Source organism: Larus michahellis, chromosome 8 (genome assembly GCF_964199755.1).
Source record: "Larus michahellis chromosome 8, bLarMic1.1, whole genome shotgun sequence".
NCBI classification, from domain to species: domain Eukaryota; kingdom Metazoa; phylum Chordata; class Aves; order Charadriiformes; family Laridae; genus Larus; species Larus michahellis.
This window is the reverse complement of record NC_133903.1, coordinates 25,529,662-25,544,646: the sequence shown is the minus strand read 5'-3', so window position 1 is coordinate 25,544,646 and position 14,985 is coordinate 25,529,662. Positions and strand designations below refer to the sequence as shown.

General features: G+C 45.2%; 1 protein-coding gene across 4 annotated transcripts; it reads right to left on the bottom strand.

Moving 5' to 3' along the window:
* Positions 1–511: 511 nt before the first annotated feature.
* On the bottom strand, positions 512–12,402 carry GORAB (golgin, RAB6 interacting). 4 transcript variants are annotated; one of them, XM_074597081.1, is made up of 5 exons: positions 12,268–12,402; positions 10,916–11,264; positions 8,425–8,526; positions 6,516–6,656; positions 512–3,875 (listed from the first exon to the last, which is right to left on the bottom strand). In XM_074597081.1, exons 1-5 carry the CDS (start codon positions 12,329–12,331, stop codon positions 3,404–3,406), a joined length of 1,128 nt encoding a protein of 375 aa, XP_074453182.1. In that variant the 5' UTR covers positions 12,332–12,402; the 3' UTR covers positions 512–3,403. The 4 variants fall into 4 exon arrangements, with proteins under 4 accessions (XP_074453182.1, XP_074453181.1, XP_074453183.1 ...); XM_074597080.1 differs by having other exon boundaries at positions 10,904–11,264; positions 12,268–12,395; XM_074597082.1 differs by having other exon boundaries at positions 10,924–11,264; positions 12,268–12,353.
* Positions 12,403–14,985: the final 2,583 nt, after the last annotated feature.

Sequence of the window (14,985 nt, the reverse complement as noted above, 5' to 3'; positions counted from 1 at the left end):
CTAAGCTGAAGCCTCTGGAGAGCCCAACTTCAGCTGGCTGGACGTACAATCGGATTGGGGATTGTCCAAGTGGTTTACACCATCCACTAGACATCCATGGGAACCCCAGGCTGAGCCATGACCATCTGTGCTCATTTAAACATTTCTTCACAAGAGGAGGAAGTGTTAATCCTGACATCCTGGCCAAACTGCAACGTGGGCAATTATATTGTGCTTTGTTACATTCTTCGCAGTGGTATCCATCGGTGTTTTCCACTTCTTTTCGTAATGGTAATGCGGTGGCCCAACACAGAAATGGCTACATTGCCACGGGAGAATGCGAGCCCTGTGATGAGCCCTGCAGTGACTGTCAGATATCACGCATGACTCTATTTTTCCTGCCATGGGTGTTCAATCCCAGCACACTTCCCATTCGGATTTCTAACTCCACTTGCAAGAGGCCCTCACGTAAAAAACTTCCCATCCATCCCCTGATCTATGCCGAACTTTTCATTTTTTCATTTTTGTGAAGAGATACAGCAGGCTACCTGAGTGGACAGCACACCTGCCTTCAAGGTGCTCCAGCGACAGCAGAGCCAAACGTCGTGAGATGCATCAGCTACTACAAAGGTAGAAACGGCTTTTGCTTGAAGAGCCTCAATTCCAACTGTTTTCTTTCCTTCAAGGAAAAACAAGGAAAAAAACCCAACCCTTTTGTTGCACCAAAATCATCTCCTGGCATTTCTGACCAGCACACATGTTGTTACAATTATGACTGGACTGCTTGGCTCCGGCATAGGGGGAATGTTAAACCGGCACACTGGCACCCATCAAAACATTTGCGAACTTCCAAAGTGGAACTGACACCATGGTAGTGGTTTATATCACACGTCAGAGAAAGGCTTCATAACTCAGATCAAACAATTTAACTCTTGAGCTGCCTGCCTAGAGAGAGCAACCAAGCCTTAGGCTGCCTATTGTTATTTCATATGGCTGTTTCATGTGGCTTCCAGCCAGTTCACTTCGTTTTGCAAGCTCAGAAGCTAAAGACAGATAGAACCGGCCAGAACTTTGATGAGGGACTTGTAAGAGAACAGAAACTGATGATTCTAACAATAGCATCTTCCCCGTCAGGCAGAAACTGCGCCAGCACTATCAGGATGGCACATGAGAATTTTTCAGCTTTTAGGTGATTTTGTTGGATATAGACTTATTCCCTGCTAGGGAACTCATATTCTTAAGTAGTTGTTTAAAAAGGTCTTTGGACTTCTATTTTTTCCCCTTTTTTTGGCTTGAGGAGTTCAAACAATAATCTTATCCATAACAACAAGGTGCAATCAGTAGGATTATTTCAACCACATTTTAGCCTGCTAGAGAACCACAAATTATATGCAAAATGGTATGCATGTGCTTCCTGTAAATACCATCACAATTTAACTCTTCTGTCAGATGCTCTTCTGTGTGTCCCCTGATGAGCTGAATACAACTGTAATGAGGAACAGACTCATCCACTAGGACTTAGATTCTCTTGAGGAGCAACTGGGGACAGCTGCAGAGGATGGAAACAAGAATGGTACAATTAAATGATTATTGCACTTACTGGTATCCAGTTTTCAAAACCATAATCAGGTTGCTACAAGCTGTTCTGCAACTGCAGGCAGAGCAAAGGGAGTCACTCACAATTTTCTCACAACGCAATCAAACCTTCAGCTTTTAGGCCAGGTCTTCCAGCAAAGTAACAGGGAATGCAGCATACCAGCAACAGAGCAATGCTTCATACACATCTCAAACATTACTCTGGAGTTTTCTAACTTCAATCAGCCCTGATTATGAGTGGCTTCACTCTGAAACAGATTTATCCCTCTTTCTCCTGTGTATGGGAGGCACCAGTAGAGATTTTCCACTGCTGCCTCGGGCCACAGTTAGTTGAAAAGATTCCTGCCAAGCTGTATCCTGCCATGTCTTTGCTTCACAAGCTTTCGTATTTTGGAACAGTCTTTTTCAAGGTTTTATTTTCACACAGCAGAAAGTTGCCAAAGGATATATCTGATATTGTCATTTATCACCTCCTGTGGAAAAAGTCTTGGATACGTGTATTAGTATCCAATATCATAACTGAAAGTAAACACGCTGCATAGAAGATGCACTGATTTATTAACAGAATAAAAATGAAATGTAGTGACATGTTTTTCCGCTATTAAAGCCATAGAGACAATCAGCATCCCATTTATATACTTGATGGCGTCATTCAGTAACTCATTCATAAACTCTGACCGACGCGTTCGGGTTGGGTATTACAGAAACCATTTCCGCACCGAAAGCAGCCTTCCTCTGTTACAAAGTGGATAGCTATGAACGCTGTCCCTGCGGTTTGCAGCTGCATTGTTCTACGGGAGGTTTTCCTACGTCCTCTGTTTTAATTCCCGAGACTTTTTCCACCTGGAATAGCTTTTTAAAGCCTTTCAACGGCCACAGAGCAAAACAGCTGAACTTCTTGTGGGGTACAAACCCACTCTTCAGGCAAGAAAAATGCATTGAATATTATATGAAAATGGGCTGACTTCCAATATACAGTGGAGATTACTCATTACAAGATCCCTGGCTAATTATTGGAACTTTGAGGCAACTATGACAGAGAAAAAAGTAATGGAACAGCTTTAATTGTAACACAGTCTCTTTTGTGTGTTTCTACTTCTACGTCATAAATTCTGCAATGTGTTATACTGTAATCCATCATTTTTGTTAAATCATAGCTGCTGTGATTTCATAGTGTTATCAATATATAGCTTTGTGTGATCTAGCATGATCTGAAAGAAACAGGCAAAGTGATAAATAGGAAATATTACAAATGACTTTGCAATTTGCCTCAATATGTGAATTTCCTTTAAATCAGGTACAGGAAAGAGTATCAGCTACGAAGATAATTAAAGTAAGCACTTGGGTTTCACAGGATTAAAAACCATTGAAAACTAATCCCTTATGGATACAAAGTAAGGCAAACATCCTATCACAGTTGTCAGGGGACAGAATGTGTTCAGAAGCAGAATAAGTTGCAATGTTTCCTCCTGCAGATACGTATCTCTTGCCCACTGCTTGGAACAGGTATCTGTGATATCAATGTGCTGAAAGCCTTTGGAAAAACCCTACTGTTTGCTTCCAAATATCCTGTTTCAGGAAGGTACAAAGCCCCGTGAAGAGCTGGGCATTAGAACATGAACTTAAACTGGAATGATGAAGAGAGATGGTGAAGCCCAAATGAGAGTCTTGTGAAAAAAAACACCTCTAAAATTTGAAAACAATATTAACGGAAAAGAGAAACGAAGTGCATATTACTGGCACGGCAGAAACCCAGATATAACATACAGCACACAAGCCCACAGAGAGCATATCATCCATAACCGGTTGGCTTATGTGAATATAGTAGTCATGTATCAGGACAAGCTGGGGAGTTTCCTGGAGTCACATTTACTGCTTGAGTCTGGCTGTCCACATTGGAAAGGGATTTGGTACCGGAGTTTTCAGATGGAACCAACTGTTCAGAAATAGCAGGAGAAACAACAGCACGGTTAGCATGCTCACTCTCCTGTGCCGTAACACCGGGAGTGGGGTTTTCCTTAGCTGTCCCAGCATGACTGTGTGACTGGCTGGCTTGTCTCCCTGCTTCTGCCTCCTGCTGCTGCAGCATCCGCTCCACCTCTATCTCAAGCTCCAGATTTTCCTCATCTGCCTCCACTTCCAGCTGCTGCATTAACTCCTCCAGCTTCCTGGCCTTGCGGAGTTCATTCTGCTGTATGATCGTGCACAGGTGCTCCGTGAGGTGCTCCTTAATCTCCGTCTTGTGCTGGAGGTCCAACTTGGCTGCCACGTACTCCGACTCAGCCTTATCATACCGTTTCCTGCAAAATCATCATCTCTAGTGGGTTAGTTCTCAAAGCACTTTACAATCTGACACATGGACAGGTACTTTAAGCATCCCTGAAACACAACGTGCTCTGCAATGCACTATGCCAGCTATTTCACGACATGCTGCTACATTAGTAAAAGGGGAGAGAAAATAAGTGTGAATTGATCAAATCTTCTCGTCTTGACAATTAGCCTCCACTTCTGCTGTATTCCAAGAGTTAATTTGCTCATCTGAAATCTACAGATTGAATCACAAACAAGCATTTTTACTGCCTGTTTTAAGAGATGCATCACTAGCAGCAGAAAGAAACCATCAGAAATTGTCGTGTTTTCACACTTCTAGTGAACACCTCTCCAGTGAACTGAAACACTGCAAAACAGTTTTGTGTTTTTTCTAATCCATCCAACAGATAAAGACGTTACAATGGTGCTATACACATTTACATTCGGATCTGGCCTAGAAGCGTACTCTTCCGGCCACCCATATATATGTTCAGAAAACCACGAGCAGCGCAGATTGACACAGCATATGACATCAATAGTGATCACAACTTTGGCGTGGCGACAGATGTAGAATTTTATTGTAAGCATCCCCCCGACACACACCTCCTGCCAATTTGCACTTCCTGCCATGACAAATATAGCGAAAAGGAAACGTTCAAATTATTTATTGAGGTTAACACATCCGGGATATCTAGCACTTTAGTGGTTGGTGTCCACATTAGTGATGCATCTTTCGCTACATTCAGTGAATCTGCATATTAATTCTGGTTTAATTAATAGAAAGATAGATGCAGTCTTGCTCACCAGGAAAGGGAACGTGCAAAGGCTTTTGCAGAATGCCTACGCAATGTACCTTGCAGAGCATTCATAAAGCTAATATTAGCAAGGTGGTTGAATAAAGAACCCAGCTGTTTTCTAAAACCAGATTCAAACATCTGGTTAAACAAAGCAATAGAAAGATAGGAGAGATCCTTTGCGTAGGGAAACAGAAGGAAATAAGACACAGAAGAGCCTTCCCAAATACGTTCTATCACATAATAATCACAAAACTTTGACCCAGCTGTAGAGGCTATGTCTGCAGTGGGTAGAAGATGCCCACCTACATTTCCCTCGCAAGAAAGTCAAGATTTCCCTGGATCAGGTATCTGAAATGGAAAAACTAATGCTACGCTGGGAACTTCTGCACAGTTAAACCTTTGGGCTGAATTCACACATATCTTCACATCATATTTACAAAAATTCCATTCCACAACAATTATCAAATGCCCCTAACTCTGTATGTGCTCAAGACTATTTAATATTGCACTTTTTGACCCACTGAAATTATTTGTATTTTAGTCCTAAGATATAGAGCAGGAATGAAAAAAATCGCTTAAAAAGACACCTCTTAAAAGTAAATCAGCTTTGGCTCATAATACATAAAACCTACAACACCGAAAGTATCTAACTCACATTTTCAAATCCCTCTCTCACAAGAAGAAAGACTTAGTAAGTTCATGAAAGCCATTAACTATTTTGTAAAGTTCATCCTCTTTGTCCTACCGGCATCCCCTTTCGTTACCTTCATTAAAAACTGCTTTCCAACCATCAGAGTCCCTTGTCTTATATGCTCTTTTGCCATTAAGCATTTCAAACACACACACATTATTACAAAATTTCGGTAAGGAAATTTCCAGGAGCATTTAATGGTTTTAGAAAACAGACTCAAACCTAAAATACACTGAAATGTTTTTCCTCTTGAGGATATGAAATTCTGTATTCATATGTACTCAGCTACTGAAACTACAGTTAATCTTAGATATTTCAAATGATAATTACACAAAAGAAATCCTTATTTTTTAGCTACCGCTGCTGTTTTTTTAAAGACTAATTACCACGTTTATTGGCCTGTGGTCAACGTATAGCAGAAGTCATAAGGAGAAATACACATTTAACACATTGAATCGTGAACCAAAAACCGCAACTGAACATTTCCATTTTATTAAACGGCTACATAAACATGCTGATGTTTATCTACTGATGTTGTGGTTTACCCACAACTAATAGGGTGTTCCGATTAATTTCTTGCATTTAAGGAACTCATCAGAACCAGAGTGATTAAAGGCACATTGTGAAGGGTGAAAGCTTGCTTTTTCCTTCAATTTTTGGTCCCAGTTCCAAAAGCACTTCAGCAGTATTATATGTTTTAAGCTTAATTGGTCCCATTGATTCCAACAGGACCAGAGCTGTCATCAACAAGCAAGTTTCCCTGAAAAGGACTTTCATTTTAGGACTTTTAAAAAAAAACCTCTTTCCCCCTGAGAAGAAATAAACAACCTTGAAACAATAAAGCAGGGCTTATGGACAACTGCACAGTTAAAGCAGTAAAGTATGCCTCCTGACAGCACGAAGCTGGAAAGCACAGTCTGCAGTCAGAAAACCTGCTTCAGTTTCCAGATTCCAAGGGAAAAATTAGGAAATAGAAAGCACACTTTTACCTCAAGATTTGAAAGGCCCCCAGACTGCGACTGCTTTAAGTACACACTATTACAATGACATAACTCCGTTACTACTTCAGTGACAGGAAACAGTGTTTTCTCCCTCTGCTCAGGCAGGGCTATTCTATTCCCTCCTCCCTGTCCGTCACTTACCGGGCATAGGAGTAGTCCAAGCTGGCCTGATCAATGCGGTTCCGCAGGATGCCAATGTCAGCAGATACCATGTCATCCAGAGCTTGTAACTCCTTCTGAATCCTTTTTAGTTTCACTGTTTCAGCTTGAGTTCTTTTGGATCTGCAAAAGGAAGATGCTTTTTTTTTTTTTCCTTTTCAAGCCTCTCTTCTTGACATAATGGGCTCCACTTCATTTGCAGAGCAACTAACTTCTTTAAGAGCTATTCAGATGGTTTCTCCTTTATGGTTTAAGACTTTTGATCTTTTTTAATATCCACAGGGATCTAAAATGCCTGCTATTAAAGGACTATGGCAAAATTACGTAATGACTATAATCAAAGTGCCTAAAATGGATTGTGTTTCTTCACTGTGGAAACACACAAGAAGCTGCTGTATCTAAGTAGTTCTCAGTGTAAGGAAACAGGAAATGGCTTGGGGGGGAGCGAGAGGGGGAAGGGTATTTAGCCCTGCAAATATCCCCTTTCAAAGAAGCCCAGTTAGTAGGGGCCAAAAAGTCACCTAACCTAAGCTTGATTTCCATTTTGTAAAATTATTCCCAAAAGGCCTAGCGAAATCCCAGAGAAGTCAATGGAAAGTTTTACATCAAACACAAAGGATTTCAATCAAGCCTTATGTAACCTTTTTCAACTCAGCCTATTCATTCCTAAATTCTGAAAACTAAATGTTGCTAAGGGCAGCAAGTTTTGATGGATTTCACTCCCAAGCAAGCTAAAGTAACTTTCAACAAGGTTTCACACCAGGTCACTTTGCTGTCATTCATCACCACCAGCAAAACCATGCTTTTCAGTCACTACTTTACACCCAAAAGCAGGTACTTGAAAGCAAGACTAGATGTGTAGGCAGTGACACCATCTCTCATTAGACCAGCTGATGCAGGTGGAGAGAAACAGACACCCTGTAGTATTGCTTAAAGCCTGAAGAAGGCCTTTAGATGTCAGACATAACTCCCTAGCTATCACCTTCCAAGTCCTCCTCTCTCTCCTCATGCACTGCTTCCAGTAAGAAGAGCCCAGTCTGGTGGTCACACCCATGTTTGCTGTCCCACTGTGACTCAGGCCAAATGTACTTGTTTTTTATCTCTGCCTGGCAAAAGAAAACAAAACCTTCAGAACCTCAAAGAGAATCTTCTGCACAGTACTAGCTACAGTCACCTGTGCTACCCAAGAGCTTTGATGGGCAGAACACATGTCTGGGAGACCACTGTGAGCCTGAAAGCTTCACATGTCTTTCCTTGATCCGGTGTTATCAGCTGCTCCAATATCCTTCCCTACAAACATTACTATCGCAGTGGACAGCGCTGTACAATGCCTTGAAGTCTGGTCACCTGAAGGGCAAGAGCTAACTGTGAGAACATGTGAATTTTTATAACTTCTAATCATCCAGTGGTAAAATGGTACCTTCTTAAGTTAAAAAGTTGGTCGTCATCTCTTTTCAACACTTTTCACATGCTAATAAGAAAGGCAAAAGCCCAAACAGAAATAGCTATAGTTTCCCTTCACAGGTTAGGAATCAAATAAACTGTCCTAAAATCCAGTAAAAGCAAATCAGGAACAGAACAGGCATGAGCATCCGAGCACCCCAACTTCCAAACATGCCCCTACTAACAGGCATGAGGACTTCAGCTAATTCTCAACTTGTGCAATAACTTTCCCATCTGTGCACAGAGCTGCAGCTTTGGAAGTGTGAAAAGCTTAGTCACAACTTCTTAGCCAGCACTTGTCATCAAGGGAAATGTCGATCACAGCTGCTCACTTGTGGAGCAGAACATACAGAGCACAGAGGAGGAAAAAGCGAGGCTTAAATATGCAACTGGTTGCAGATGAAAATGAATCCCTTCCTCAGCCTCTGCCCATGCTGCAGCCCCTTACCTCTCAGCAATAGCTTTGGCCAGAAGTGCCTTCTTGCGCTTATTCTTCTCCTCTATCAGCCGCTGCTCCTGCTGGAGGATTTCCCATCGGGATTTTTCCTGCCTGCTCATTGACAAGAAGATCAAAATTAACAGAAAGTTCATTTCTCTCCCTGTTCCCCAAATGACACAAATATTCACCATCATATTTCCTGGAGTAAACTCTAAAAATGTCAAAGGAACAATAAACAGGTTTCAGTTCTGAGGAAAGAATCATCTGCAAGAAGTCATTCAGACCAATAAAACACTTCCAGATGAAATCTGCTGATCAGAACAAGAATCTTCACAAGCAAGTAAGCTGCTGGTTAATTCAGCTTTGCTGGAATAAAGAGCATACAACACTTTTTCAGAAATGGATGGAATTTTTCATTTAAAGGATGTGCTTCCCCACTAGGTAGAAGCAGTTTCAAGTTTCCTACTGGCTGCTACAAGTCACCATCTGTTCAGTCTGCCAACACAGCCTCTTTTTTGGAAATGTTTTTTCCATAGAACAGATCCTTTCACAGGTCTGCTTTATAATACAGCCCCCAAATAATTAAACTGATACAAATGAAAGACCTGTAGAAGTTACAGTGAAAATGAGCAACAAGGAAGAACAAGAATTCACTTTTGCCACCATGGAGTTATATGGGCTCCCCTTCCTAGGCTACACCTACTAAGAGATACAACCAGCTCTGGAGGATGGAAGGCAAGGTCTCAGGTGAGAGGGGACAACACAACTGGGCAGGATTAAGGAGAAACAAAAACTGCTTTGCAGCTTTTCCACCCTGTTGTGTTCTTCATGCCCTGTCTCAAGAAGTATCAGCTTAAAAAATAGCTTAGGTTAAAAATACCCAGGTATGTTAATCTTAACAATCATTTCTGGACAAGAATATCTCTTCAGACTTCTCCTCATCACTCTATTCCTAAAACCTCATATAGAGAAATATTTTTAATAAGATTTAAATTCAAGTGCACAGGCTGAGATGAGTTTGGCAGATTCAGGGGGTGGTTGTTGCAGTTAAACGTCATTTGCTCCCCACCGAGTGAAAAACTTCCCTGTAAAGCTTTAGACATCTTCTCCCCAGTCAAATAGCGGGTGTATTTTTCACCACCAGGAAGGAGCTGAACAGCCAGTAATACCGGTGAGCTGCACCCACAGGAGGAATTTGGCACTGCTCTTCAAAGTGCTGCTATTGTGGTGTAAGGGACAGCTATCAGTGGGTAGGTGATCCCAGCCAGGAGCCGGGCAGGTGAATGGCAGGCAGTACTGCCAGCAGCTGCAGCTTCTCAAGGCGCATCTCTGCAAAACAGAACCTCCTGAATCCTTTGGAGTTTTGAATTTGAGGGAAGCCACACGCTGCTTCTCCACACAAGTGATGCTGACCGCCACAGTTCTGCCTCTCCAGCGGAAAGCACCTTCAGCCCCCTCTGAGATCCTACAGACAGATCTAAGCAGAGATAGGGTCTGGCACACCACAGTTGGAAAGCTGCTGATCCCTGTTTTGGGTGAATACATGATGCATGGCAGTTTGGTGGCCGGGTACTGTTTGTTGATTATATTGGGCAGAAAAGTTTGGACCTGCATAGGAACGCAAGGCTGGAGCAGCATTGTTAAAGTGTTTTAAAAATGAACTATACACCCTAGAAAAAGAATTAATCCTTTTGCCCCTCACACTTTGCTTTGCCTGCTGAGGAAAAAAAGAAAATTAGCACTTGGATACAGACAGCAAAACAAAAATGACAAGGTAAAAAGAAGTTACTTCTCATATTGGAAATGCCTGCCCTCTCTAGCATTTACACAGCAGCTTCCTTCTATACGCTACTGTCTGAATTCTGTATAATGAACTAAGTAATTGCCACATTCAATCAGAGTCCCAGAGAAACACGTTCAATATTTTTTCCTTTCTCTCTCTCACATGTGTCAGTTTGATGCTTCTGAGGGAGACAGGCACCCCACTGTGGGTTGATGTACAGGGTGAAAGCCTTGAGATTGGTCTCATCTTGAATCATAAAGCTGGAGAACTGCTTAAATCTGAGTTTCCGACACTTTTGGCATTAACAAATCTGCAACAATATTGTAAAGGGGAACACAAATCACAGCATATCTACTCCCCAAAGGGCTTTTTTTTTGTTGTGGCTGCTGGCTTGTCTACACAGCATGGTGGTGAGACTAAGTCTTCATAAACCATTAATACAGTCCTACACCTTGGGCACTTTACGATATCCCACTGCCACAGGAAATTATCTGAAGACAGCACGGTGCGTATCTGCATGGATTACACTACCGAATTTGATCCTGGATCAGGTTTAACCCAACTGGAGATGAAAAACAAAGGTTCAATGCAGAGGAAGCAAATGTGATCTCTCAAGCCTTCCAATTAGATACAGAAAAGCTCCCTATACTTCACAATAAAAGAATGAATCAATACAGAGTAATAAAACCCATCCCCTGATTTTACCGACTTACTAACAATTCCACTTTCTTTTTCTCCACTTTGGAGTTTGGCCTTGCAGGGTAGGTCTGGGCACTGTCGCTGCCATTACAGGGATCTACCGGTGTCACTTCCTTCTGCTGGTCTCGGTTGTCACTTTGACCTTGATCTCCTGCTGAAGGAGGATGAGGTGGTGGCACAGGCTGCTGAGAATGACTGGGCTTGTGTTTTGGTACAGAAAGCAACTGCTCAGGAGGAACAGAGGCGGCTCCACCCTGCAGTCCCAGCTTCTGACATTGCTCCTGGAGGGCTTTTTCTCTTTGCGTTTGCTTCCGACTCTTATTCACAGTGTGGTGGCGATGCTGCTGCTCTGAGGGTCCATACAAATCTATCAATGGATAAGAGGGAGAAATAGGATTAAAACCAAATCTTAAGATCAAAGACAGACTCTGTGAATTAGCTTTTCTGGGCAAGAAAACAAACTAGTGCAAAACTGATCTAAGGAAGACATGCCAGGGTGTCAAGGGAAGGCAATGTGGAGGAAAACCCAGGAACCTGTAAATGTTTTGTTAGCCTAAGAATTAAGAGTTTTAAAGGATCTAAGCATCTGAAACAAGAGGGAGGAATAAGGGGCTTGGACTGAGGGACTAAAGGAAGAACCTTAGGGAGGACTGGAGGCAACCCTTGGGGGAATCACAGAGAGATGGATGTAGGGCTAAAAAAGGGTACAAGGCAGGCTGGTAGGCAAACTGTGTATTTATAAAGTGAAGAATGGGGAAGAACGAGGTGACCGCTGGGCAAAGAGGAGGCTGGGAACACGAGTGGCGTAGTGGACAAATAGATATGGTGCAGGACAAGGGGCTGGAAAGGTTGGAAATGTGACAGAGAGGTTGCAGGTGGAGAGAGAGGCTGGATGGGAGACTGAGAGGAGCGGTGAGAGACGGAGCCTGGATGGGAGGGACCATCTGGCTGGGGGAAATGAGGGGCTGCCTGGAGAAGCTGAGGTGTTTGATGTGGGGATGGACTGGAAGAGCTGCAGAGATGGATAGAGGTGTGGGTGTAGAGGGCTGAACAAGGGGGCCGAGGCTGACCGATGGGGGGATGAATGTGAGGGCTAAGGGGTTAAGAAGCCATGGGGGTGGAAAGGCTGAGGAGGCCGCATAGAGAGGCCGGGGAGGACGGGCATGCTGAAGCGATGGAAGGCGGTGTCAGCAGGGAGGCTGAGGGGACAGACGGAGGGAGGTGCAGCTGCGGGGGGTGACGGGGCGCCGAGGGCCGGAGCCTCCTCCGCGCCGCGTCCGGCCCCGCTGCTCCCCGCTAACGGGCGCGGGCGCTGCGGCCGGTCCGGTCCCGAGCCCCGGTCCCAGCCAGAGCCCGGTGGCGGTCCGTACCTGGGCGCTGGCCCCGCAGGCGCCGCAGCTCCTCCTGCGAGAAGCCGGCCCAGGCCTCGGCCATGGCGCTTCCTCCTTCCGCTGACGGGGCGCCCCGGCAGGCAGGGCCCGCGGCTGCCCCGCCGCCGCCGCCGCCTGCCCGCCCGCCGCAGGCGAACGCCGCGGACAGCCCCGACCGGCGGCGCCGGGGCTGGGGGGGGGGGGGGCCTCGCGTCTCCACGGCAACGCGGCGGGGGCGGGGAAGATGGCGCCCTGAGGAGACGGGGAGGGGTAGGCCCGGGCGGCGGGGCCTGGGCAGGAGAGAGCGGGGCCGGCCCTTGCCGGGGGTCGCTGGGCTACGGAGGTGACAGGGCGCGGAGGCCGGTCGCCGGCGGGGCAGACCTGGGGCTCCTCAGCGGGCGGGCAGGCCCAGCGCCCCGTCGGTGGATCCGCCGGGCAGTCACGCCCGCGGTGCTGTTGGAGCAGCACACGGCCTCCGGGGAAAGCTGGCCGTGGAGCGGGGCTGCCGTGGGCTTGGCTGTGGGTGGGAGCCTGCGTGGGGCGCATCTCGGTGGCTCCTGAGAGTGTAATGCCATAAAGAGCTCGGGGAGTCCCAGCTAATCAGGCATAAATGAAGAGGAGGAGCCGCTCCCAAATAAAGCAGGCTTCAAGAAGCATCACCATGGTCCCCATGTCATTTATAATTTGTAATTAGGTAGTTATAAGAGCAGGTGAGATGCCTGCTGCAGTGCACCTAGAGCTGCGTTTGCAGGGTCTGCAGAGCACATCTTTGGGACCTGTATAGTGAGAGAGTGATGGGGCAAGCACATCTGCACAGCTAGGTGCCGATGTGCTTTATTAAGTTATAGTGACACCACTGAGGAAATCAGCAAGGAAAAGTATTATTTTGCCCATATTGATGTTTCTGAAGGTCTGCTTTGGCCCTTGTGCACAAGGATTCACACACATATTTCCATTCTTAGGTATAAACTGAAAAGGTCCTGCAACACACAGTGATATTCTCTCACTAGCCACGAAAACAAGCTTTTTTTTCCATCCAGCACAAACTCTTGTGGCCGCTTTAAGCCTATCATCAGAGGTGTTGCAGACGAGCTTACCTCCCAGCAGGAGAAAGCCTTCTGGAACACAAGGGCACGAGCCCCAGGCTTAGCTGAAGCAGTCCAGGATACTGGAGGCTTAAATAATACATCATCGGCAATAAAACGGGGACGTTTTCAGTGCCTAACCACATCCCTCCCCGTTTCCAATCTGTAAGAGATTAGTCAAGCTCTGAAGTATTACTATCTCCCAGAGCAAACTCATAACTGGATGACCACGTATGACTTTGCAATTTATCGCAGCAGCACTTTTAACAGCTCCTGCGTGACTAACGCATGCCATAAATACCAGCCCTGGTCAGAGGAGAAGCGGTCCTGAGCTGCCACTCGCTGGCAGGCATTAAGTGTTTCTGATCGGATTTGGCTGAGTGCCTTTGGGGAACAGAAGTGCCACCATATTTCAGCCATGGCTTAGCCGTAGGCCTTGATACCGAGTGGAGGCGTCGCAGGCGTGCAGTGGAGGACAAGCGGAGCATTGCTATCTCGACTCTGTTGGCGCTCACCAGGATGTCCTTCCTGGGTGAGCCTGGGGCTGAGGGATGCCAAGTGGCCTTTCAGATGGGATTACGGTTTCCTCCGGGAAACCTGACCAAGCACAGGAGAGATCTGAACGTGAACCACAATCCAACCTTGACTCAAATGCTCTCAAACTCGAGGGACTCCAGACGGCAGAACGTAGTGTCAGCTTGAATTTTACAATGAATCAGCATCGTCCAGCCCCACAACAAGGTGGGTAATTCCCTTTTAGAGGCCTGTATAGGAATAAGGAATCTATATCTGCCCTGGTATCTAAATCACCGTAATGGGCTGTATCGTGCTCACAGATATCAACCCAATGTGCTTCATGCAGTACAAATGCCAGATCTCATTCTTGAACCTTAGTTCTTTCTTCTTTTCCAAGTTTTAATGCTACAAACAAAAATGAAGCACCATATTCACTTTATTGCCCCAGATATCCCAGGCATAAAACTCCCACGTGTTTTATAGAAAAAGTATAAAGACTTTTGAGTTGTTAACTATAACGCTATAGGCAAAGCGGCAATCCGTTTTAACAGTTTCCACCAGCCAAAGGTTTAATTACCAGCCGTTGGGCCAGCTTTCTCAGGAACAATTATAACGCAGTGAAGTCACTTCGCAGGGCATTTACCAACAGCAGATTTAGAAAACGGAGGCTGGCCGTGTTCTCCGGCCGATTGAAGTCCTGTGAGTGTAACATGGCACTGAACATTTCCTACCTAGGAATAAAATATTTTCCAAACGTTGCTATAACACAGGCTGGACAAGGCCAAATGAAGAGAAAACAGAAACATTCTTTTCCATCCCCTGGAACAATGCAAACCTTCCTTTTACATCTGGAGCCGGATTAGATTCCCGTATCTTTTTGTGCTTCAAGAGCTGCTATCTCGCTAGCAGAGATGGAGACCTCCGTGACTGCTGCATCCATTTTCCATTGGTCTAATTGGCTTGGAATCTGCTGGCTCTAGAAGCAGCAAGCGCCAACAGATCACAAAAACATCCTTTCTTGTGCGCTTCCCAAATCAGCGTGGAAATGTCATCAATGGCTGGCAAATTGGACTCTCCGGGTCAGACCTCAGGGTCAGACCTCAGATGACATTTCAAC

Excerpts from the sequence above, each read along its gene's own strand:
- GORAB (XM_074597080.1), bottom strand. The coding sequence starts at position 12,331 with ATGGCCGAGGCCTGGGCCGGCTTCTCGCAGGAGGAGCTGCGGCGCCTG. Across the intron at positions 8,527-10,903 it reads GTGGAATTGTTAGTAAGTCG|GCAGGAAAAATCCCGATGGG; the intron begins GTAAAATCAGGG and ends GTCAATGAGCAG. Across the intron at positions 6,657-8,424 it reads GCCAAAGCTATTGCTGAGAG|ATCCAAAAGAACTCAAGCTG; the intron begins GTAAGGGGCTGC and ends TTCCTTTTGCAG.